This window comes from Megalobrama amblycephala, unplaced genomic scaffold (genome assembly GCF_018812025.1).
Source record: "Megalobrama amblycephala isolate DHTTF-2021 unplaced genomic scaffold, ASM1881202v1 scaffold383, whole genome shotgun sequence".
NCBI classification, from domain to species: Eukaryota; Metazoa; Chordata; class Actinopteri; order Cypriniformes; family Xenocyprididae; genus Megalobrama; species Megalobrama amblycephala.
This window is the reverse complement of record NW_025953352.1, coordinates 217,374-243,713: the sequence shown is the minus strand read 5'-3', so window position 1 is coordinate 243,713 and position 26,340 is coordinate 217,374. Positions and strand designations below refer to the sequence as shown.

Sequence of the window (26,340 nt, the reverse complement as noted above, 5' to 3'; positions counted from 1 at the left end):
AGACAATAAGCTTTAAAATGATATCCTAGTCAAAAGCCCTATTCGGACGGGACTAGTTTTCCGAACGACATTTGAGTAACAATTCTTATCAACCTACGTCTGTGATTTTATGTACGGATTCGGACGGGACTAATATCTCCGTGTTTATTACTGAGGTAGGAGTGTCTGTGTTTTACATGTGGGCATTTCAGAAGATCACGTGTTCAGAATGCGTGGATTGCGTATGGTCATATGACCGATCAATGGCAAGATGGCGGCGAAAAAGAAAGTGACGCGACACTGGAGTAGGGAGGAAACATTGGCTTTAATTTCTGTTTGGAGCGAACCTACGTTTCAGTTTCAGTTTCAGTTTGAAAATTGTATCCATAACCACAAGGTGTGGGAGGCAGTTTTTAAAAAAGTTTGTGAGGTTTGTCCATCTATTCAAAATACCTTCGACTGGGTGAAGTGTAAAGACCATATAGAATATCTGAAACGACGTTACCGCGAATGTGTGAAGCATAACAAGAAGACGGGGTCGGATCCACAACGCTGCCCATTCTTTGAGGAACTGGACTCTGTTCTTGGTTAGTTGCTACTTTTAAGAGTATTCATTTTCTATTGAAAAATAATTAACAGTGTACAAAGTACTTAAACTTGTGGCTAATAAGCATTCATATGAAAAAAAAAAGACAAATAATAAAATGCAGTGAATAAGCTAGTAATAGAGACACAAGAATTCGATTTAGTAATTTAACCAGTACTGTCGATATTGAGTAGATATTTCTGTTTCGTTAGCTTGTCGTCCTATGACTAACCCCGGGAATGGACATATGGATGTGTCAAGTTCAGAGGAAGGTGAACATTCTGGTAAGTTTGTTATTTTTCCCTTTACAAAATGTCAATGTTGCCATTTAATTAATATCTTGCAGCTCTGAAATGTTCTAAATGATATGCTTTGTTACAGGTACCAGTTCACACCACTCATCTGGTATAGCAGAGCCATCAGGAGACCAAGCAGCTACAATGACAGCATCTGATAATGACAGTGGTCCAAGGTCAGAGCTGACCTCCAATCCCAGCCAAAATTCCATCATTACAAGTATGTTTTTTCCACTCTCTCTCCAGTAAACCTGCATAAGTTGTCATGCATGTCATTTCTGTCTTGTTGTTAGGGACGTGACAGTATTTTCATCATGTCACATAATGGTAATTGCTAAAATTTTATTGTGGTATACTGCTATTTCACGGAATTGAATTAGCTTACCAAAAACTGTTGTTCTCCTAACATTTTTAGCTCTACATTTGTCCATATAATAAAGAACAATACCAAAAACATATAAAGCTAACATTTTCAAACAGGTTGCACTGGAAAATGTAACACTATAGAGAAAAATATGTTACCCTTTACAGTGAGGCCCCATTAGTTAACATTAGTTAGTCCATAATATAAACTAGCAAGGAGCAACATCTACATTTGTTTCACGTTATTGTTCTTTGTTAATGTTAGTTAAAGTACTACAGTTCATTGTTAGTTCAGGCTCTTTAAATATATTAACAGATTGGCCTACTACATTTGATTTTAATAATTTATTAGTAAATGTTGAAATTAACATTAAGCAAGATTAAAACATGATTTGGTATTTATTTTTCTGTTGTTCATGTTAACTAATAAATTATCTAATATTACCAAAGCTATTGGTAAAGTTTTACTGAACAATAATAAAGAATCATAACAGTTTAAAATGTTTTTTATAGTACATTTATAGTGAAAAAGTTTTAAATACTGTTCAGAAACAAAGTAACCGGTTAAAAAGTATTTTTCAAATTCATTATAAATATCAAAACAATTCATTAGGAATTATTACATTTTGAAGTCTCCACAATAACAATACTGAGCATGTTCATTATCATGATATATGTATTTTCATATAAAGGCACGTTTACTTGTCTTATGATGCAATGCAATTTTGTGATCTTTCTCATCAGGGCGTAAACGCAAAGGCAAAAAAACTCAAATCATGGAAGCCATGGAGAGAGGGATAAACATGTTAATACAACATGACAAAGATACAACAGCAGCAGAGGTTGAACAGCATCTTGACAAGGAGCATATGGCCTGGGAGAGACAGTTCCAGCAGGCCAGACTGGATCTGGAAAGAGCACGTCTTGAATTTGAGATGAAGCGTCAGGAAGCTGAAGACAGGCGTGCTCAAGATACCCATCAATTCATGGTTCAAATTCTGCAAGTGCTTAGACCTGCAATGCCACAGTATGGACCCTCAACTTCGTTTGCACAATATCAACATCCAGCTCAGCACTATTATCCACCTGATCCATTTGCTTTTCCACCTGGTGAAGCCTCACACCAAAATCTGTCAATATCAGTTGTCCAAGATCAACGTTCACTGTCTGACCAAAGAAATGACCACTAGATGTTCTGGGCATTGTTTTTTTGCAAACATTATTGTGCAGTTGCACTTGTTTGTACAAGTTTAAAGAACTGTTCGAGGAACAAAAATGTTGTGAAAATGTAGGAATTTTTATTTTTTTTGCACTATATTACATTTACATTTTTGCACTTTAATGCCTAATGGTGAAACTTGAATGTTAAAATCCAGTTTACGTTAAAAGTAAAGAGACAAATGTTCAATACATGTCATAAGTTTTATTAGACATATAGATTGTAACTTTTTTTGGTTCGTACAAACAGTTGTGTTGATCTTACAGAAGAACCAGTTACAAAGGTGCTTGAAATGAAAAAAATAAATAAAACTACCAAAATATTAAGCGAGTATGTTTAATCACATTGCACACATCAACAATCACTGATTTTCAGAAATGTACCATACTAATACTTCACAGATTTTCTCTGCAGTAGAACTGGCCAGGTCAAGCGGCTCAGGTGTAATAAGGGTGCCTTCATCATCTGCATGTTCCTGCTCTGTGTTTTCCTCCTCAGGCATCTCTGCTGTGCTCTGCTCCTCTGGGAAATCCAGCTTCCAAGACTCACAAAAGTTGTGCAGCACAATGCAAGCTGCAACAACAAACTTAATGTTTGTAGTTTGACTATCATTGCGCTTCATTAGGCAGCGCGGTAACACTTTAGAATACTGTATCGTACTTACTGCATAAATAATAAGGAATTACTGCAGAATATATATATATGCTCTGCAAATATTGTTAAACATTCGTTCATTTGCGCCACTGTATGTTTCTGTCGGTGGGTGCTATAATGTTGCACGTCTTGCATCACAGCATCACATGCAGGTCAAAGTTTGAGTCCACACATGTAATATCTGTGAATTTTGTAATATCTCCCGTTTTGCAAGAGAAAACGGACTGGGATTCCAACTGTCAGCGGAGAGGTACATCGCTCTCACATTATAACAATGCGCTGGCGACACTTAAACTAAACACTGTAGATACCACATTAATGAACTGTAGAATTAGAAGAAAGTTGTTTATTCATTTATGTTTTTTAAATGAATGGTGAATTCTTTGTGTTTTTCCTCATGCTCGACCATTTCCGTGGATGGCGCTTGAGAGTGTTAATTTTTTTATTCAAGTGTTGTCTGCAACCAGAAAATCAGGATGGATCCGTGACCTGCCAATACCTCAGGTATGTTTATGGCCTTATATATATTTTGTGTCTGTTTTTACTCAAGATATTTCACATTACTATTATAAAGTGATGCCAAATGAGTTCTGTATTTAAGGCAATGATCATTACCACATCATGCTCAAAGAATTACTTAAAACCCACTGATAATTAATAAAGAATTACCACATCATTCTCAAGGAATTACTAGGAACCTGGAACAGTATTCTAAAGTGAAAACAATGGGAACCCATTGATAATTAATGAAGAATTACCACATCATTCTCAAGGAACTACTAAGAACCTGGAACAGTATTCTAAAGTGAAAACAATGGGAACCCATTGATAATTAATAAATAATTACCACAACATTCTCAAGGAATTACTAAGAACCTGGAACAGTATTCTAAAGTGAAAACAATGGGAACCCATTGATAATTAATGAAGAATTACCACATCATTCTCAAAGAATTACTAAGAACCTGGAACAGTATTCTAAAGTGAAAACAATGGGAACCCATTGATAATTAATAAATAATTACCACAACATTCTCAAGGAATTACTAAGAACCTGGAACAGTATTCTAAAGTGAAAACAATGGGAACCCATTGATAATTAATGAAGAATTACCACATCATTCTCAAAGAATTACTAAGAACCTGGAACAGTATTCTAAAGTGAAAACAATGGGAACCCATTGATAATTAATAAATAATTACCACAACATTCTCAAGGAATTACTAAGAACCTGGAACAGTATTCTAAAGTGAAAACATCCTTGTGCATAAGTAATAAAGCCTAAAGTAGTACTAACATAAAAATGTAATTTTACTTTAAAAGATGACATATTTTAAGAACATTTACATTTATTGCAGTGTTAATAACATTTTCAAAAAAAAAAAAAAAAATCTATTTCCATACAACAAAACAATGAAAAAGGATTCACCATTTGTTTAAAAAACATAAATGAATAAACAACTTTCTTCTAATTCTACAGTTCATTAATGTGGTATCTACAGTGTTTAGTTTAAGTGTCGCCAGCGCATTGTTTTAATGCGAGAGCGATGTACCTCTCCGCTGACAGTTGGAATCCCAGTCCCTTTTCTCTTGCAAAACGGGAGATATTACAAAACTCACAGATATTACATGTGTGCGCTCAAACTTTGACCTGCATGTGATGCAAGACGTGCAACATTATAGCACCCACCGACAGAAACATACAGTGGCGCAAATGAATGAATGTTTAACAATATTTTCAGAGCATATATATATATATATATATATATATATATATATATATATATATATATATATATATATATATACATATATATATATCAGTACAGTAGGCATAAATCTAAGTAAATCAACTAACATTAGTAGTAAAGAAGAAAGGGCCATAACCTGATACTGAGTTTCACAGTTCATTAATAGTTACTTAATAGTTATTCCTCCTGAAGCTGAATTAGTAGTTACTTAATCGTAGTTCTTCAGGAGGCATGACTGAATTGATTAGTTACTGATTAACTAATAGTTACTTAACACAATTAAAAAACGCTATGACATACTGATTAGTTAACACATATTCCTTAGTAGTTAATAGTAGTTACTTGAGTGTTAATGAAGAACTACCGATTAATTCTGCAGTAATTCCTTATTAGTTATGCAGTAAGTACGATACAGTATTCTAAAGTGTTACCGGCAGCGCCATCTGCCCTTTAGACGACCAAAAGCATGTTCCACATGAATTCTTGCCCTACTCAGACATGCATTGAATTGCAGTTGGGGCCCTCTTGCAACTCCTTCTGGGAACGGTTTCATGACATTACGAGAGAGGCTATAAGCAGAGTCAGCCACAATCAGCACAGGAATGTCAACACCTTGTATTTTCTTGGTGAGTGGTGGAAAGCATGTGCCATTTTCCAGCTTTGCATGTAGTTTTGAGTTTTGAAAAACAAAAGAGTCGTGGCACTTCCCTGGCCAGCCAACATCAAAATCTTGAAACATGTACTGGTGGTCAACCAAGCCCTGTAGTATCACGCTGTACCACCCCTTTCTGTTGTAGTAATCAGTGTGAAAGCTGGAGGGTGCTAGGATGGGAATGTGTGTTCCATCCAGGGCCCCAGCACACATGGGAAACCCTGACTTCTCTTGAAATCCTTTGATTATGGTCTTCACGTCTTCTTCACTTTTTGGCATTCCAATAAACTTCCTTTTCAGTTGGCAGAGACCCTTACAAACCTCCCAAAACACATCACAGGCAGTGCTCACCCCAATTCCAAAGAGGTTTGCAACATCATGGAATTCAGTGTTACTTGCTAACTTGTAAAGTGTCAGAGCAACCCTTTTTTCCAAACTCACTGTGGTCTTCATGGTTTGCTTTGGTATGTAAGGATGAAGAAGGTCACAGAGATTTAAGAAGGCCTCCTCTGGCATTCTGAAGTTGAGGTACCACTCAGTTTCCCCAAAATTTTGCAGCACATCTGTCTCCCAGAAGGTGCTGGTGCGCTCCTTCTTACCACTTGGTGCAGTTGTCATGCTGCAAACTATATAAAAGCACATTTCAGGTATAACTTAAAAACTTCCATTGAACACAATTTATGAAATTTGTTCAAATGTATTTTGAAATTAAGTACTTTTAAATTTAAGCACTTTGAAATATAAAGTAAAACGTTCTAACGCATTTAGTGTTTTGTAAACATTTTATAAAAATTGTAGTGTGAAAAAAATAAACATACATTTATCATCATGATTTAATAGAACTGGGTTCTTATAATAAACCCACTGGAATAAAAAGTTTTAACTTATATAATTTACACGTTATGTAATTAAGTGCAGAAATGAAAGTAATCTTACCTGAAACTGACATTACAGTAGCCAGTCTCAACAGTTTACGTGATTTGGCTCTTCCTGTTGATTTATTTTTTTTATTTCTTCGCAGTGTACCAAACACATCTGCATCCATTTTCGGTGCGCAAAAAACAGAAACTTGAATACCGGCGCGATAGCGAGAGATTGTACGGTAGTTCACGTTGACCAAAACACACAAGAAAAAGCATTTTGGAAAAAACATTTTCGGAAATCACAGACATTCGCATTCGGACGGGATTAGATTTCTCTGAGGACCGCCGAGTTTGACGAAAAACAGTAGGTAATTTGCTCTGGAATTTTTACAGAGGTCGTGTGAGAAAAAGACAGACATGGCAGATTCGGACGGGATTAAAATCTCAAAGTACGTCTGTGAAACAGAAATTTCTCTAACGTCCCCCTGTGAAACTAGTCCCGTCTGAATAGGGCTAAAGTCACACCTTGAATAGTTTTAAAGATATACCCATTTGAATTATGGTCGTCTGACCTCTTTTTCCAATTTAAAACCTGAGAAAATCGCTTTTAAAGTTTTTTGCCCGTTTTTTGTTGATATCTTTCAAAATCCATTACATTTAAAGGGATAAACTATTTATTTTACAGCTAAATTTGACCAAAGACATTTATATATATATATATAAATGCTAAACCAGGCTGAAGCTCAAATTATTTGAAAGTATATACTTATTTGAATTAACCCTTTAAGACCTGAAGGCTTTTTTAGAGTTTTTTTTTGTTTTTGTTTTTTGTTTTTTTGTTTTTTTCTGAGCGACACACACAAAAGTAAAGACTCATAACTCCAAAACTCTAGCAAGGAGAGTCAAAAGGTAGGTATCATTTGTTAGAAAACATTTTAAATTTAAAGAAAATATAAATTACATTACATTTGGACATTTTCTTGCTGAGAAACAGCTGATAAAAGACAAAAATATATATACTTTTTTTAAATCATTTTTCTTTTTTTTTTTATTTGACATGGAATAACTCAGGAACACAATAAGATCGCTAAAAAATCTTTTTTGGTGATGCTCTCCTATATGTGAGCTGCATCTGGTTCAAATTTCGTGGTGATAGCATAAAGAATAGTTTGAAAAATTGTTGTTCATTTTTTCCGCAGCCAGGTGGTGCCAACGGGCGATAAACTCCGGTTTAGAGGTGCTTCTCAGCACTCGTTAGGAGTTTTTCAAAATGGTTAGCTGCATTAAAAAGATGAGATTCTAAGCTTTAAAATGATATCTATTTTGTGTTATTCCACGTTGGAAAACGAACATGGATGGGTCCGGGAACATTGGATACACACTGCATCCCGGAGACATGAGAGACATGTTTTTAGCCAAGTATGTTAAATCATTCCGTGAGTAATATCTTTTTTTTTTTTTTTTTTTTTTTTAATTTGTTTATTTGACAGGGACAATGCAGTCAAACATAGTTACAGAACAAAGTTTGCAACCGATGTGATGCACATAGAGTTTATAGCAAGTGCTAATTTTCAACTCCCGTCCCTGGATGGGCCTTTCTACTATAAAACACAATATTCAGTTCTAAGAAAAAATACACAATGCCATTTTACATGTTCAGAACTCACTCATTCTAAAAACTCATTCTAAAAAGTACACAGTGCAATTTTACATATTCAAAACTCACTTATTCACGTTCAGACATCTACAAAATGGGTACAGTTTTGGTTTGTTTTCAGCCAAGCCTTAAGCCTAGAGGTGAACATTTTAAACTCAGAAATGATCTTAATCTCTGTGGGCAATGAGTTCCACAGTTTACAAGCCCTGTAAGAAAAGGCTGACTTGCCAAAAGATGTTCTGCACTGTGGGATTTTACAGTTTTGATTTGAGGAACCTCTTGTCACTCTACTGCTGTTTGGTCTCTGGATAAATGTACTCAGGGGTTCAGGAGCCAAATTATTGATGCACTTAAATAACAATTTGAGAAAACATAAATTGCTAAAGCTTTCAAAACTTAATAAATTATATTTCTTAAAAATGTAGCAGTGATCAACGCAATATATTATATTGATTTTGGATTCGTTTTAATCTTGAGAATCTGCTTTAAATATTGATGTGCCATTTTTATGATCTGTGCATTTTTCATGAAGTTATGAGCACGTGAAATATACATACCTGTATTCAGTTAGCGGCTGTGCTATTTTTGTTGTAAACGCATATTACTCAGACTCATTAGAGGGTGAAAAGAACGCAACAGAAGCATGTTGGAGGCTTGATATGAACACGCAGTTTTATTTTATAAGGCGCGCTAGTCTGACAAGAGGATGGCTGGACCAATCGCGTGCCTATCAGTCGAAACGGGGCTTCCCATTGTTAAAAATCAGCGTTTAGGTCAGTGTGTTTACATTTCTAAGCTGTTTGATTGGTTCTATACAACGTGTAACACCATATTTGTAGAGCAGAGATAATGACGTTTCAGGGGATACCGGGAAATGCTCATAAGTGATGAGAGGAGTTGGGAAGTTCATTTCCAGCGAATTTAGTAAAACCATGTCAAATTTAATAGCCATTTAAATACCTTTACTCAATTATCTGGACTATGAAACTTTGGGAGATTATTTTTGAAAGTCTGTTCTTTGAAATTAGCTTTAAAAAAAAAAAAATAGATTTTTTCATTGTTTTTCCACATTATTGGCCCATGATCTTAATATCATATCTTCCAACTCATTTCCCCAGAGCGGGTCACATATATATGTATAAAAGTATTCAGACCCCCTTAAATTTTTCACTCTTTGTTATATTGCAGCTGTGCTGGAACAAGTTTGATGTTACAGATTAAACACATTTAGTTTAATGTCTGCAATTCCTTAAAGGTGATAAAGAGGATCTTTTCGTTGACTGAGAAACCAAAGACTGTTACTGAGTTTTTGAAATGAGCGCATGGCGTAAGAACAACCCCCCTCTTTTCGAGGGAACGCCTACCAAAACTCGAAAACACTCGTATTGGAACACAAGTGTTTACCACCGGCATTCGCTGTGTTGTGTTAGTGGATTCATTATGTCGGACTCACCGCAGGTAACTCATAATCTGCAGTTGTTACTCCTGTCTCCTGACAAAAACATTGCATGCAGCACCTGTAGAGTGTGGAAAGTTACTGGAGCGCGCAGCCGCGCTTCGTCTCTCACAAGGAACGTCATGGCAGTGATTGACAAGCCAGAGGGCCAATCCGCGCATGTCTCTCACAAGGAACGTCACGGCAGTGATTGACAAGCCAGAGGGCCAATCATCGCGTAAACGATTGGCTGATGTTTTTAAGGCTCTACCTCGTGCACAGATGATGTATATTAATATTATTCCTTTCAGTGCACCTAATAAATAGTCTTTTATCAGTTAGTAAACACAGTTTCAAGTAATATTGCAAAAATGTATAAAACAAAACATCCTCTTTAGCACCTTTAATGTTATCCATGGCACTAATTTTCCTGTTGACTTCATTTATGGTTTAGAGCTCCATCTAGTGGCAAGTTTGACGTTGCTTTAATTCTGTGATTTTCCGGTTTTCATGTGAATCAGGAAGTAGTTAATGCTCCATGCGGGCAGCGGTAACGATGGCTCTCTTTAATCACCATATATCTTTGTAATCTTTATCCTTGCAACAGCATCGCTTGTAAGTATTTATTTGATTTACGTGGATGTTCATTATACTTGCATATAAATGTGAATTGTTGGGTTTAAGATAATTATTAATCATTTTCCATCTGGCTATTGCATTAGCCACATTGTGCTTTAGTGTCATGTCGCTGTATTCATTATTTACATTACAACATGTTATGTGTATTTGCACACATTATTGTGGATGTTGATATGATGCTGTAGTTGTTGGTAATTCCTGGACATTATTATTGAAATATGTTTATTTGTTTATTTGTAGTTTCACTCCATACCCAAGACCATTAAACCTGTGGGCAAACGAATTTCTTGTCTTCAGAGTCATGTGAGGGAAGGGAGTTTATCTGACTGTCAAAACACTAAAAACATGTTGAGGACAGTACAGCAGCCATTTGCTAAAATCATTCAAGTTCATTTTTTTTTTTCCTCATTAATGTACACACAGCACCCCATATTGACAGAAAAACACAGAATTGTTGACATTTTTGCAGATTTATTAAAAAAGAAAAACTGAAATATCACATGGTCCTAAGTATTCAGTCCCTTTGCTCAGTTACCATTAAACCTGTGGGCAAATGAACTTCTTGTCTTCAGAGTCATGTGAGGGAAGGGAGTTTATATGACTGTCAAAACACTAAAAACATGTTGAGGACAGTACAGTGAAAAAGTGGCTGCAGGAAAAGTTACAGCAGCAGTTTGAGAAGATTCAAGTAAATTGAACGAGTATTGTGTGCGCAATGGAGTCCACACCCTCACTCAAAACCAGATCATATTTGTCATGTTCACGATCAGGCAGCTCCTCTACAAATGCTGCAGCTGCAATGGCCAGAGCAAAAGCTGAAGCAGCCAAAGCACGTTTAATGTATGCAGATGAAGAGGAAAGAATAAAGGTGGAGAAAGCCAAATTGGAGGCAAAAATGGATAAAATGGTGTTAGAGAGAGAAACCGCTGCAGCCGTAGCCGAGGCAGAAGCTCTAGAAGCAGCTGTTGACACCAGCGTCCATAGTAAACATGATCCTCCACTGGTAACAGCTCCTATTGATGTTATGCAGCGGACATGTGAATACGTTGAACAGATGAATCTACATGCAGTCACAGAATCAGCATCAAAAGCAGAGCCGCTCCCTCCAGATGAAACCATACAGCCTCACACAGAGTTACCGGTCAGAAATTCCATTCCTGCTACACGTTTCAAGGCAGGGAGTTGCTCAGACGATGCTGAATTTTATCATATGCAACCAAGGAAAGATTCTGCTCAACCATCACAATTCTCACCAGCCATGAATCATCCTTCTGGTAACACTCAAGATGATAACCAGCGCAGAAGGCACACACGTTTAGCCCAAAGCTTTCCAAATGGCAAGTCCAACACTTCAACCTTCTCAACAAGACAAGACAGACATTTCAGACTTTGTCAGATATTTTGCTCGCTGTGAACTTGTTAACACTGGTTTAATACAGTTCAATGACCAACCAGAAAGCTTCAGAGCCTGGCAGCGGTCCTTTCAAAATGCTGTAAGTAGTTTGAACTTGACGCCTAGTGAAGAAATTGACTTGTTAGTCAAATGGTTGGGAAAAGAATCAGCTGAGCACGCTAAATGCATGAGGTCCGTACACATTAATCAGCCATTGAAGGGTCTTGACATGATATGGACTAGATTGGAAGAGTGTTATGGTGCTCCAGAGGTTATCGAAAGACTTTTCCAAGAATTTCAAGCAAAGACTACTCAAAGCTTCACGAATTGAGTGATGATCTTAGGAAGATAGAGTCAGCCAAAGCTGATGGTTACCTTACAGGTCTGTCATATCTGGACACAGCCAGGGGTATCAATCCCATAGTTCAAAAGCTGCCATTTAATCTACAAGAAAAATGGCTGTCACATGGATCTGGTTACAAAGAGAGGTATGGTGTTACATTTCCCCCCTTCGAGGTCTTGGTTGACTTTATAAGTCAGCAAGCTAGAATAAGGAAAGACCCAGGGTTCAACTTTTCTACTCAAACAGATTCACTTCATAAAGCAGACAAGGCTGGTTGGAAGCCAAGCAAATCAAGAGAAGTCTCAGTTAACAAGATAAGTGTATCTTCCCCTGTTCATTTTGACACAGATAAAAATGAACGGAAAGCTGAGGATGCTGAGAGACTTTGCCCTATTCACAAAAGACCTCACTTACTGAGGAAATGTCGTTCCTTCCGTGAAAAGCCTTTGGAGGAACGTTTTGCATTTTTGAAAGAAAAGAGAATCTGATTCAAGTGTTGCTTAGCCACTACACACACAGCTAAGAACTGCAGATTTGTGACTAAATGTTCAGAGTGTGGAAGTGAGAAACACATTTCTGCACTGCATCCAGACCCAGCTCTAAAAGGTCAAGAAGTAGCCTCCTCATCACAGCATGGCGGTGAGGAAGTTTCCACGGCACCGACTGAAGTGGAAGCTCATTGTACTGAAGTTTGCAAAGGTGACTTCATGTTCAAAAATCAGCTTGGTGAAAGTCTACCCCAAAGACCATCCTGAGAAAGCACTGAAAGTCTATGTGATCCTTGACGAGCAGAGCAATAGGTCGTTAGCTCGTTCTGAATTCTATGATGGCTTCAAAGAAAACGCTCCAGCTTCTTCGTATACCCTTAGAACTTGTTCTGGAGTGACAGAGACCATCGGTCGAAAAGCATCTGGCTACCAAATCGAGTCTGCAGATGGAAAGGTAATCCTCTCCCTACCAAGTCTGCTAGAGTGTAACAGCATTCCTGATAACAGGGCAGAGATTCCCACACCCAGTGCTGCTCTCTATCACTCTCACCTGAAGCCTATAGCTCCATTCATACCAGAGTTGGACCCAGATGCTCCTATCATGATTCTTCTGGGTCGTGACATTATCAGAGTCCATAAGGTTCGCAGACAGGTAAACGGTCCTCACAACGCTCCTTATGCACAAAAGCTTGACCTAGGATGGGTGATAGTTGACAATGTTTGTCTGAACGGCATTCACAAGTCTACTACTGTGAGTACATTCTTCACTAACACAAAGGAACAACGTCCATCCATCTTTGATCCCTGTCCAAATGTTTTTCATGTGAAAGAGAGAAACAGTAATGATTGGAAAAATTACAATGGAATGTGTTCTATGGAGCAACTTGTTTACAATCACAAAGGTGGTCAGTTTGGTCAAGAAGTGTTTAAGGTTACCTGTGATGATAACAAAGTGGGCCCATCTATCCATGACCTGTCGTTTCTTTACATTATGGAACAAGAGCTGGAGAAAGACGAAAGCAACAGCTGGGTAGCACCATTGCCTTTCAAAGCTCCAAGGTGCAGACTCCCTAACAACAGATGACAATTCTTTTGTCTTCTCAGGTGTAAATGACCCATTATTCATGATGATTCACGCCTCCATGCATACTGTGTTTCTTGACCAAAGATGTTTTAGAAAATTTAAATCTCTCTATTGTTTTATATAAAGGAATAGGAAGGATAATTTTTACATCATTTTGAAGCAAAAATTCTAGTCTACAATCTCCAATACCCAGAAGTCTTGTGAACACAGATTTAATATAATTTTTTTGGCCTTATTTCAGTGACTTTTTCAATAACCACGCATAAACGTTATTCCTTCAAAAATATAAACATGTACATACATGTTTCTCACATATTATTGTAGCCTAGTTTGTGCTGAATACAGTGTAATGACACTTGTGTCATTTATATGTTTATGAACAACTGAAAAAAGCACAAATGTCAGGGCATGTCAAAACTTCTCCAGGCCCCAAATCAGCCTCAGACTCCAGAGGGTTAATTCTGTGATTTTCCGATTTTCATGTGAATCAGGAAGTAGTGAATGCTCCATGAGGGCAGCGGTAACGATGGCTCTCTTTAATCGCCATATATCTTTGTAATCTTTATCCTTGCAACAGTATCGCTTGTAAGTATTTATTTGATTTACATGGATGTTCATTATACTTGCATATAAATGTGAATTGTTAGGTTTAAGATAATTATTAATCATTTTCCATCCGGCTATTGCATTAGCCACATTGTGCTTTAGTGTCATATCGCTGTATTCATTATTTACATTACAAAATGTTATGTTTATTTGCACACATTATTGTGGATGTTGATATGATGCTGTAGTTATTGGTAATCCCTGGACATTATTATTGAAATATGTTTATTTGTTTATTTGTAGTTTCACTCCATACCCAAGACCATTAAACCTGTGGGCAAACGAACTTCTTGTCTTCAGAGTCATGTGAGGGAAGGGAGTTTATCTGACTGTCAAAACACTAAAAACATGTTGAGGACAGTACAGCAGCCATTTGCTAAAATCATTCAAGTTCATTTTTTTTCCTCATTAATGTACACACAGCACCCCATATTGACAGAAAAACACAGAATTGTTGGCATTTTTGCAGATTTATTAAAAAAGAAAAACTGAAATATCACATGGTCCTAAGTATTCAGTCCCTTTGCTCAGTATTTAGTAGAAGCACCCTTTTGATATAATACAGCCATGAGTCTTTTTGGGAAAGATGTAATAAGTTTTTCACACCTGGATTTGGGGATCCTCTGCCATTCCTCCTTGCAGATCCTCTCCAGTTCTGTCAGGTTGGATGGTAAACGTTGTTGGACAGCCATTTTTAATTCTCTCCAGAGATGCTCAATTGGGTTTAAGTCAGGGCTCTGGCTGGGCCATTCAAGAACAGTCACAGAGTTGTTGTGAAGCCACTCCTTCGTTATTTTAGCTGTGTGCTTAGGGTCATTGTCTTGTTGGAAGGTAAACCTTCGGCCCAGTCTGAGGTCCTGAGCACTCTGGAGAAGGTTTTCGTCCAGGATATCCCTGTACTTGGCCGTTGTAACAATGTTACTTTTACTCAGGAAGGAAGAGGACGTGGTCGGCTTTGACTACTGGCTGCTTTTATTAACACAAAAATAAGAAATAACAAAAAGGGTGCAAACCAGCACAAAAACAATCATCAAATAAATCTCTTCTTTCCAAAAGCGTCGGGGGAGTACAGCAGCCAGTAGTCCTTCTCTCTCGCTCGCTCCTGTTTCTCCTGGTGTTTTATACTCTCTCCACGCCAATTACTGAAACAAGAGACAGGTGTTTGTTATTTGCACCTAATTCACTCACAGACTGCGCCTCTCCCGATGCTCTCTTCCGCTGCAGACCTTGCTGAATCATGGGCTGCACCCAGCCCCCTGTCAGATGCGTCAGTCTGCAACACAAAAGGGAGAGAAAAATCAGGAGAGTGAAGCAACGGCCCGCCACACAGAGCAGCCTTTACCTGGGTAAAAGCCTGCTGGCACAGCTCCATCCACTGGACCGTATCTGGTGCCTCCTTTTTAGTAAGATCAGTCAAGGGGCTGGTGAGGTCCGAATAATTAGGCACAAACCTCCTATAATATCCCGCCAGCCCCAAAAACTCTCACCTCCTTTTTGGTCTTGGGGTGCGGACAGGTCGTAACTGCTGCAGTCTTATCAATTTGGGGACGCACCTGTCCATGCCCCAAGTGGAAGCCCAGATACTTTACTTCCACGTGCCCAATTGCACACTTCTTCGGGTTGGCCGTGAGCCCAGCCCCCTCAGCGACTTTAAGACAGCCCTCAAATGCTGCATATGCCGCTGCCAGTCATTACTAAATATAATAATATCATCTAAATAGGCAGCAGCATATGCAGCATGGGGCCGAAGCACCCTGTCCATCAGCCGCTGAAAGGTAGCCGGTGCCCCAAACAGCCCGAACGGAAGTGTAACAAATTGGTGTAATCCAAACGGCGTTGTGAAAGCTGTTTTTTCTCGGGATAATGGAGACAAGGGGATCTGCCAATAACCCTTTGTTAAGTCCAATGTCGAATAAAAACGAGCCGTACCGAGCCGGTCAAGCAATTCGTCAACCCGTGGCATTGGATACACGTCGAATTTCAACACAGCATTCACCTTGCGATAATCCACACAGAACTGCACTGAGCCGTCCGTTTAAGGAACCAAAACTATCGGGCTCGCCCAGTTACTGTTGGATTCTTCTATTACTCCCATTTCAAGCATTGCCCCTAATTCTTCCTGAACTACTTTTTTCTTGTGTTCAGGTAATCAATATGGCCAGCTGCGAACCACCACGCCCGGCTCTGTCTCGATATGGTGCTGAATGAGATTTGTACACCCAGGTAGGGGAGAAAACACGTCAGCAAACTCTGCCTGTAATTTGGATAAATCAATGAGCTGGGAGGGCGAGAGATGATCTCCCCCTGGGGCCAGTGTGAGAGATTCTTTTTTTATATTCGCCTCTGGCCCAAGACCATCCTCTCCGCTAATCACCGTCGCCAGCATCACCGATTCTCCCTCATTCCATTTTTTAAGGAGATTGAGGTGGTAAATTTGACGTGCTCCTCTCCTATCTGAGCGTATTACCTCATAATCGAGTTCTCCAACTTGCCGTGTGACCTCAAACGGTCCTTGCCACTTTGCAAGTAATTTTGAACTTGACGTTGGGAGTAATACAAGCACTTTATCTCCCGGTGCAAATTTACACAAATTAGTCCCTCTGTTATACAGCCGGCTCTGTTTGTCCTTGGCCTGTAACAAATTCTCCATAGACAGCCGCCCCAAAGTGTTGAGTTTTGTTCTCAGATCCAGCACATACTGAATTTCGTTTTTTGATTGAGACGGTCCGTCCTCCCAAGCCTCTCTTATGATGTCTAACACCCCTCTGGGCTGACGGCCATAGATAAGCTTGAAGGGGGAAAACCCTGTGGAGGCTTGCGGGACCTCTCGCACAGCGAACAACAGAGGTTCCAACCATCTATCCCAATTTTTGGCGTCTTCCTGCACAAATTTACGAATCATTGTTTTAAGCGTGCGATTAAAACGTTCGATCAGCCCGTCAGTTTGTGGGTGAAAGACGCTGGTACGAATCGATTTAATGCCCAATAACTCGTAAAGTTCGCGTAACGTACATGACATAAACGCCGTGCCCTGATCAGTGAGGATTTCCTTGGGAATCCCCACTCGGGAGATTAAAGAAAACAGTGCATCAGCAACACTCTTAGCGGAAATGTTGTGGAGAGCCACTGCTTCCGGATATCGTGTTGCATAATCCACAATGACTAATGCAAAACGATGTCCTCGTGCTGATCGCTTTAATGGCCCGATGAGGTCCATGCCAATTCTCTCGAAGGGGACTGCATTAATGGGAGGGGGCGCAAAGGCGCTTTTGGGTGGCCGGTGGGTTTACCAACTGACATTCACGACAAGACGCGCACCACCTGCGCACATTCTCGTGAATGCCCGGCCAAAAAATCGGGTCATGAGGCGATTTAGTGTCGTCCCCTGTCCTAAATGACCAGCCATCGGATTAGAATGAGCCACTTGGAAAAGCATTTCCCTGCGGCTCTTAAGCACTAACAACTGGGTTGTATCTTCTTTTGTTTGAGCGTCTTGGGTCACTCGATACAACCTATTTTTTATAATTGCAAAATATGGATAAGTAAGCAGTTGTCCAGGATGGAGAGGCTGACCGTCGATGGTACTGACCTGTTCAAACGCGCGTTTCAGCGTCTCATCCTGAGACTGCTCCAGGGGAAAATCATCGCGCTCCGAGAGAATAAGTCTCTCAATTTAACTCGGTTCCCCTGAGGCAGAACCCAGTGGTCCCGATTCAGTCTCTCCCGCCTGCACACTCGCGTTCCCCTCCAGTGCATTTTTACCCCAAGATGCATCCGTACATAAACCCCCAATAATTCTGTAAACGCTGGCCAATTGGTTCCCAAAATTAACGGATGCCGGAGGTGCGGATTGACTGCCACCTCAACACTATGCTTTTGACCCCGAAATTGAATAATGACTGGCACAGTAGGATATTCCATCACATCCCATGCGGCTTGTATCCAATGTCCCGGATTGTATCAGACTTTGATGAATCGAGGTTTGGTTACATCCTGAATCCACCAAAGCCTGATAGGTACCCCCCTTGATACTCACGGGTATTTGGTACCACCCAGCTTGACCGGGGGCAGCCTGCGGGACATCCGGGACCCGGATCATTGTCCCCACCTCCATAACCGGACACCTGTCAATAAAATGGTCCGGGTCCCCGCAACACCAGCAGGCCGGCCCTGACCTCCCTGCCGCTCCAGTGGCAGGAAGTGGATTAGTAGGCTGACGTAGAGTGCGCAGAGAAGCAGGAGCGGGGTCCAACCCGGCCGGTGCCAATCCCGCCCCCCTGGGTGACTCGTGGTGCCAAATACACAGACTGGTTATTCCCGCCCTGTCCCCAGGACCATGTGGTCCTCCGCGAGATCTATGGCCGACTCCAGCGACGTGGGGCGGTGGCACTGGACCCACTCAGCTGTTCTCCTGGGGAGCCGAGTGATGAACTGCTCCAGTACCACGTGATCGATGATGTCCATGTCACCTCTGTCGGCCAGCAACCATTTGCGGCAGGAGTCCCGGAGCTGTTGGGCCATCACGAAGGGTCGGCCGGACTCAGACAGCTCCAGGGAACGGAACCGCAACAACGGAAGTGTTGCTCGGGGCTCCGGCCGACCTGCTGGAGAATGGCCCTCTTTAGGTCGTCAAAGACCTGGAGGTTCTGCACCGGAAGCTACTGCGCCGCTACCTGGGACTCCCCGGAGAGAAGTGGAACCAGGCCCATTGGCCCCTGGTCCCATGGCCAGCCGTAGACCTCGGCGGACATCTTGAATAGTTCCAAGAATACCTCTGGGTCGTCCTCAGGCCCCATTTTGTTGAGTGGATGGTGGGCGGGCGCAGCATGCTGGATGGTGGCTTCCGGCCGAACCTCCCAATCCATCCAGCTCCGGAACCTCTCGCGGTCTTCCTGCTGGGCCTGGAGGACGGCCTGGAACCGCCTCTCCTGATCGTGACGCAGGTCCAGCAGGGCTTGGTGTTGGTCATGTTGCATGACCGCGAGGGATGTAATGAGCTCCGCAAATGGTGCAGTGGAGGTCCCTGACACAGCGGCGTCATCCATCTCCCTTCCCGGGTTTCGGCACCAGTGTAACAATGTTCTTTTACTCAGGAAGGAAGAGGACAGGGTCAGCTTTGACTACTGGCTGCTTTTATTAACACAAAAATAAGAAATAACAAAAAGGGTGCAAACCAGCACAAAAACAATCATCAAATAAATCTCTGCTTTCCAAAAGCATCGGGGGAGTACAGCAGCCAGTAGTCCTTCTCTCTCTCACTCGCTCCTGTTTCTCCTGGTGTTTTATACTCTCTCCATGCCAATTACTGAAACAAGAGACAGGTGTTTGTTATTTGCGCCTAATTCACTCACAGACCGCGCCTCTCCCGATGCTCTCTCCCGCTGCTCTCTCCCGCTGCAGACCTCGCTGAATCACGCCCCCCCCTTGCCACAGCCGTATTCATCTTTCCCTCGATTGCAACCAGTCGTCCTGTTCTTGCAGCTGAAAAACACCCACACAGCATGATGCTGCCACCACCATGCTTCACTGTTGGGACTGTATTGAACAGGTGATGAGCAGTGCCTGGTTTTCTCCACACATACCGCTTAGAGTTAAGGTCAAAAAGTTCTATCTTGGTCTCATCAGACCAGAGAATCTTATTTCTCACCATCTTGGAGTCCTTCAGGTGTTTTTTTAGCAAACTCCATGCGGGCTTTCATGTGTCTTGCACTGAGGAGAGGCTTCCGTCGGGCCACTCTGCCATAAAACCCCGACTGGTGGAGGGCTGCAGTGATGGTTGACTTTCTACAACTTTCTCCCATCTCCTGACTGCATCTCTGGAGCTCAGCCACAGTGATCTTTGGGTTCTTCTTTACCTCTCTCACCAAGGCTCTTCTCCCCCAATAGCTCAGTTTGGCTGGATGGCCAGCTCTAGGAAGGGTCATCCATTTCCAAAGATTATGGAGGCCACTGTGCTCTTAGGAACCTTAAGTGCAGCAGAAATGTTTTTGTAATCCTTGGCCAGATCTGTGCCTTGTCACAATTCTGTCTCTGAGCTCTTCAGGCAGTTCCTTTGACCTCATGATTCTTATTTGCTCTGACATGCACTGTGAGCTGTAAGGTCTTATATAGACAGGTGTGTGGCTTTCCTAATCAAGTCCAATCAGTATAATCAAACACAGCTGACTCAAATTAAGGTGTAGAACCATCTCAAGGATGATCAGAAGAAATGGACAGCACCTGAGTTAAATATATAAGTGTCACAGCAAAGGGTCTGAATACTTAGGACCATGTGATATTTCAGTTTTTCTTTTTTAATAAATCTGCAAAAATGTCAACAATTCTGTGTTTTTCTGTCAATATGGGGTGCTGTGTGTACATTAATGAGGGAAAAAAAATTACTTAAATGATTTTAGCAAATGGCTGCAATATAACAAAGAGTGAAAAATTTAAGGGGGTCTGAATACTTTCCGTACCGACTGTATATGTATATATGTGTGTATATATATATATATATATATGTATATATATATATATATATATATATATATATATATATATATATAGGGGGTGGAAGAAGAAGAGGAGAGGGTAGATGTAAATCGCCCCTTTTGTAGCTGGGGGATTGATTACAAACACAGCGGTGTTTACAATCGATCACCCATCTCACTCTCGCTTCTTCCCCCTCCTGTCTGTCTGGGCTCAGATACAAATCTGAATGGCTAGGGGTTTTTCCATGCCCTCCCGATCTCAAATACGGAGATCAGGAAGGAATGGAAAGATTATGGGAACTGCAGCGTTCATGGACAGAGAAGAACCGCTCGTTGAGCCTGCCCGCGTGTGGCCCCTTTCTTAACGCGCCATCGCGGGAGCCGCAGTGTCCCAGAAGCGTGTCCCAAAAACACCAGCAGCTCTGCATACACAGCAGCCAGAGGAGCGCATGCTGCCGGATGTGATGACATCAAACACGGACGTCATCGTCATCCAACAACTCATCCTCGTCAGCCTCGGAGAAGCTGAGAGAGAATACAACTCTCTCAATTTTCTCAATGAGCTCACCTGCAAGCCCCATGATTGCAGCCACCGTTTTGTCTCAGCACAAACGGGGCCAGAATCACCAGGTGCAGATGTGGACACCTCTTCCCTCGAGAAGAGTGCCAAATGAGAATGGAGCGTCCTGATAGGAAGACGCTCATAGTAAATAACAGACAAACACACAGCCAGCGCCCTCAAGCACTGTCTATGCGCGCTCCTCTCCCAGACAGAAAACGCCCAGAAATGTGTATATCAAGCGTCAAAACCCTGGGACACGGATGAACACACTCTAGTGATTCTCTAGGCGCTCCTTATATACTTCCGGGTCGCGCTACGATAATGTCATAGGCCGTCACCGGCCAAATGCTATTGAAGTGGTTTGATTCTTAGCTTTCGGACATTGGTTCATGAGTGACATTCCCCAAAGCGGTAAACGCAGTTTAAGTTCCCTTCGAAAGGGAACTTCTTGAACTTGTTTAAGCATACATAGTTATGTCCGCCTTGTGCACGAATACTGACATTCCTTTCAGTGAGTGAAACACAGTTTTGCCACCAGGTAGCTATGTCTGTAGATGCAGCCAAAGTTTAGATGAATTACATCCATTTAACTATAATTTCTGAGGCCGTTACACTGTAGAAAAGGGAGCATCACCCCAAACTACATTTATATAACACTGTACTGAGATTTACTCATCAGAAACAGGTCAAGCAATACTGCAGTTGGTATTTCTTCAACCAAAGCAGAATAATCAATTCTGGTACAGTTTACATGCCGCTGAGCTGAGATACCTTCATCAAAACAGACTTATGCTTTAATACTGAAATTAGGATTTCTTCGCTAAAATCAGATTAACTTTACTGATACCATTTGAACATATGCTAAAATGTGTCAAGACTCTTTCAGTTACAGTAGAGATGTCAATTCATGCTACCACTTTATCTGTATTCAACAAGCCAGCAACTAGTGGCTCAAATGTGCATCGCCTGTTGTATTCTGACTGGTAACAAAAACTTCAATTACATGTCAATTACTCTGAAATCACACTATTTACACTCATACATATATTAATTATAAATACTTATTCAATAAAGAGATCGATAAACAAATGTTATAGTCAGTCAGTAATGTTACGCATGCTGCGTGTGCGTCATGTTTATGTATGTGTGGTAGTCTTATCTTGTGTGTTGGTGTTGTGTGTTGGTCTTGTGCGTTGTCAGCCTGTCACTCTGATGACGTCCCCGGTTCACACTGCCAATCATCTTTCAACGCCCCGGTTAAAAACCCTGTATCTCCTCCGCATTTTCAGCTCTTTGGCTCAATTCACATTTGCCATTTAGTTGTTTTGCTTGTGGTTTACTGCACTGTTTTTTGTTTTTTTTTGTCCTGATATTGTTCATTGTATATTGTATGTGTGTTTATTACCTGTTTAAAGAGTCCTTTCTTGATTTTGTTTGTACAGAGTACAGTTGCGTTTTACTGTCAGTCTGTCTTTCCAGTCATCACGTTGTGTGTAAGGCTGGGAAGGTGCGGAGCAGGTAAGTAAGCCACGCGACATACATTGTACACACGTAGGACATTTTGTTTGCTGTATTAGACACACTAGTTTAGAGAGTGCCACTCGCTGTATGTTTTTTCTGCTTTTTGGGTTAGACAGAATAGGTTAGTTAGGGCGTTTCTACACCGAAGACCTTTTTCTTTCTACATTTTCTTTTAGTTTTGTTAAAATAGTTAGCTGTGTTTTGTTTTATTTATTTCTTTGATTTGGCATCTCTCAAGAGATTGAGGCTGAAAAGCAGGTAAATTTGCGACAATTGAGTTGGAGGCGATAAAGGTTACCTCTGGCCCAGTTGCACAATCTAGCCCTGTTGTACCCTCTACAGATGTTGCACGTGATGTTTCAACAGCACGTAATTGCTGATTGTTTAACTTTAAAAAGAAAACAACAGTCAGGACAACTAAAGCCAGTTAGCTTTGTGAGAACAGTGCCCATGCGCTCTTATGATGCACAAAAGACTGATGATATTGATGAAAGATTTAAACCGTTCATGATGAAAGGTTTACTTTCAGTAAATGGTAGACCTGAGGAACAAAAAGAGATTCAGATTTTGCGAGACACTGGTGCAATTCAGTCATTTGTAGTGGCTGATGTTGTTCCACTATCAGATCAGATGTCTTGTGGTTTGAGTGTGCTCATCAAGGGTATAGAAATGGGCATGGTTAAAGTGCCGCTACACAGTGTACATTTCCAATGCAAGTTGCTCACGGGGTTTGTTAAGTTTGGGGTACGGTCCTCACTCCCTGTGAAAGGTATTGCTTTTGTCCTTGGTAATGATTTGGCAGGAGGAAAAGTAACACCAGTAGTGGAGAAACAAGTCTGATTGTTTCGTTGATGCTGACGATATTGCTGATAAATTTCCAGATGTGTTTGCAGCTAATGTTGTAACTCGTGTGCAAAAGAGTAGGATAGGGAGTGACATTTCACTAAATGACTCATTCTTGTTGGCACTTTTTACTGAGGAAAGCTCTCTGCCTGAGGTCCAATGTTTTGAAGTTGTGAAAAATGATAAACAGCTTGATAACATTGAGAAAGATTCAGAGTTGTTGACGGTACCTGTTATGCGCGAACTGTGATCGCACACAGCAAGACGATCCTTCTTTGGCAAAGTGCTTCTCTGCTGCTGAACATCCAAAATCTGTAAAAAACACCAAAGCTGAGTATGTTTTAGATGATGGATTACTGTTACGTAAGTGGCGCCCTGTCGCAGGGATGGATAATGAGTGGGAAGTTACCTGTCAAATTGTGTTGCCCACTGCTTACAGACAGCAAGTGTTAAATTTGGCTCACAATCATTATCTGTCAGGTTATCTAGGAATTACAAAAATATATAATAGTATTTTGAAGCATTTCTTTTGGCCTGGCTTGAAAAAAGATGCATGCCACTATTGTCACACCTGTCATGTATGTCAGGTAACGGGAAAGCCAAATCAAAAGATTCCACCTGCTCCATTGGTTCCCATTCCTGTAATTGGTGAGCCTTTCAAGCATGTTATTTTGGACTGCATCGGCCCTTTGCCAAAGACAAAATCAGGAAATCAGTTTTTGTTAACAATCATGTGCTCTGCAACCCGATTCCCAGAAGCAATTCTGTTGAGAAAAATTACTTCTGCAGCTATTGTAAAGTCACTGATCAAATTCTTTTCCACATTTGGACTGCCAAAAATTGTACAGACGGATCAAGGAACGGAATTTCTCTCCAAACTGTTCAGACAAGTGTTAAAAACTTTGAATAAAACGCACAGAGTTTCTAGCGCATATCATCCTGAAAGTCAAGGAGCAATTGAGAGGTTTCACCAAACGCTGAAATCGATGCTGCGCAAATACTGCCTAAGCTCCGGTAGAGAGTGGGATAAAGGGGTCCCGTTAGTTTTATTTGGCATTCACGAAACTGTTCAAGAGTCCCTTGGCTTTAGTCCTGCCGATCTAGTGTTTGGTCATACCGTGCGTGGTCCGCTCAAAATTTTAAAAGAGGGAATGTTGGGTGAGGATGTAGCACCCAAGGAAAATATACTGGATTATGTTAGCCGATTCAGGGAGCGCTTACATAATACCTGTACGTTCGCAAAAGAATCTTTGGCTGTAGCACAAAAGAACATGAAAAAGCTCTTCGATATGAAGTCTGTCACTCGTGTAATCAAACCTGGAGATGAAGTCTTAGTACTTTTGCCAGTTCCTGGGTCTGCTCTGTCTGCTCGTTTTGCTAGTCCATATGTGGTATCTAAAAAATTGAGTGACACAGATTATGTCGTGCATACTCCTGATCATAAATGAAAATTTTGGACATGTCTTATTAATATGTCAAAGCTGTACTGTTCCAGGGAATCGCCTGAGAAAACTGCAGAGGAGATGGTTGGTCCGAAAGCTGGCTTCGTTACTACACCTGCTGCAGTTGTTTCAGCAACCACTGCTGAGGATTGCAAAGTGATATTGCCACCTGCTGGTGAGTTGCTCGCTGATGATGGCATTTCCCTTCGTGGTGCTCAGATGAGCGCTAGGCTCTCTAATTTGGAGATACTACAGTCACTGCCAGCCTTTCTTACTAATTTGACCGAAGAGACAGACATTGTTAAAATAATTCATGATTTTCCCGTGCTGTTTGGAGATATCCCAACTCAAACGAAATTACTGCAACGTGACATCCAAATTACTTGCAATTCTCCAATTAAACAACACGCTTACCGAGTTAATTGTATGAAACGATCAGTAATGAAAACGGAGGTAGACTACTTACTGAAAAATGATCTAGCCGAACCCAGTTTCAGCCCATGGAGTTCTCCATGCCTTCTTGTCCCAAAACCAGATGGTACATTTCGGTTCTGTACGGACTATCGAAAAGTCAATTCCATTACTGTCCCGGACAGTTATCCTCTGCCCAGAATGGAGAATTGCATAGATAATTTGGGTTCTGCAAAGTTTGTAACCAAATTGGACTTGTTAAAGGGTTACTGGCAAGTCCCCCTCACGCCGCGCGCTGCAGAAATTTCCGCCTTCGTAACTCCTGATAATTTCCTACAATATAAGGTTATGGCGTTCGGATTGTGAAATGCTCCGGCAACGTTTCAGCATTTTGTCAATATTGTATTATCAGGAGTGCCCAACTGTAATGCTTACCTTGATGACCTGGTGATAGATTCCTCTGGCTGGCATGAGTATTTGTCCCTCCTAAGAACAGTATTCAAACGATTAGCAAATGCATCCTTAACCTGGTGATGCATCCTTTCACCAAATCTGGTGAAATGTGAGTTTGGCAAGGCAACAATTACATACCTGGGCAAGGTAGTCCGTCAAGGTCAAGTCTGACCTGTGTAGTGATTTTTACTTTGTCCATAAAATAGGGATTGGTACTCACGTCACCACTGACGTTGTGATTTTTGGATCACATGTCTCTTAAGGTGTGGTTATGAGTACATCAGATGCCCACTTAATCCCCCCCCCCCAATGTTCAGGGTACCAGTCAAGATCTTTTACCTTGGCAGTATGAGAACACTCTCAACAGGGGCTTTCATTTAGAGTTAACGTAAAGTGGTCAGCTGATTTATTTGAAAGATTGGTGATATTGCTAACTTGTAGAACCTCTTCTGTATTATCAGCACAAGGAAGACACAAGTGTAATAAAATACATTTTATTAACAAAAGATAAACAATAATAACTAACATAACTACTAAATGAATACCATGAATGATAAAGGAATAAAGTGCATAAGATACATAGAATACAAGTGATTAAGTTGGGTTTGGCTATGGAAGAGTTACTTTAT

At 40.8% G+C, this 26,340-nt stretch overlaps 2 protein-coding genes across 2 annotated transcripts; one reads left to right on the top strand and one right to left on the bottom strand.

Moving 5' to 3' along the window:
* The first annotated feature begins 128 nt into the window (after nucleotides 1-128).
* Nucleotides 129-2,820, top strand: LOC125261256. The gene is made up of 4 exons (XM_048179871.1): nucleotides 129-566; nucleotides 778-849; nucleotides 947-1,081; nucleotides 1,969-2,820. Exons 1-4 carry the CDS (start codon nucleotides 251-253, stop codon nucleotides 2,412-2,414), a joined length of 969 nt encoding a protein of 322 aa, XP_048035828.1. The 5' UTR covers nucleotides 129-250; the 3' UTR covers nucleotides 2,415-2,820.
* A 2,456-nt stretch (nucleotides 2,821-5,276) lies between these two features.
* On the bottom strand, nucleotides 5,277-6,119 carry LOC125261248 (protein ANTAGONIST OF LIKE HETEROCHROMATIN PROTEIN 1-like). The gene has a single exon (XM_048179864.1). It carries the CDS (start codon nucleotides 6,117-6,119, stop codon nucleotides 5,277-5,279), a length of 843 nt encoding a protein of 280 aa, XP_048035821.1.
* Nucleotides 6,120-26,340: the final 20,221 nt, after the last annotated feature.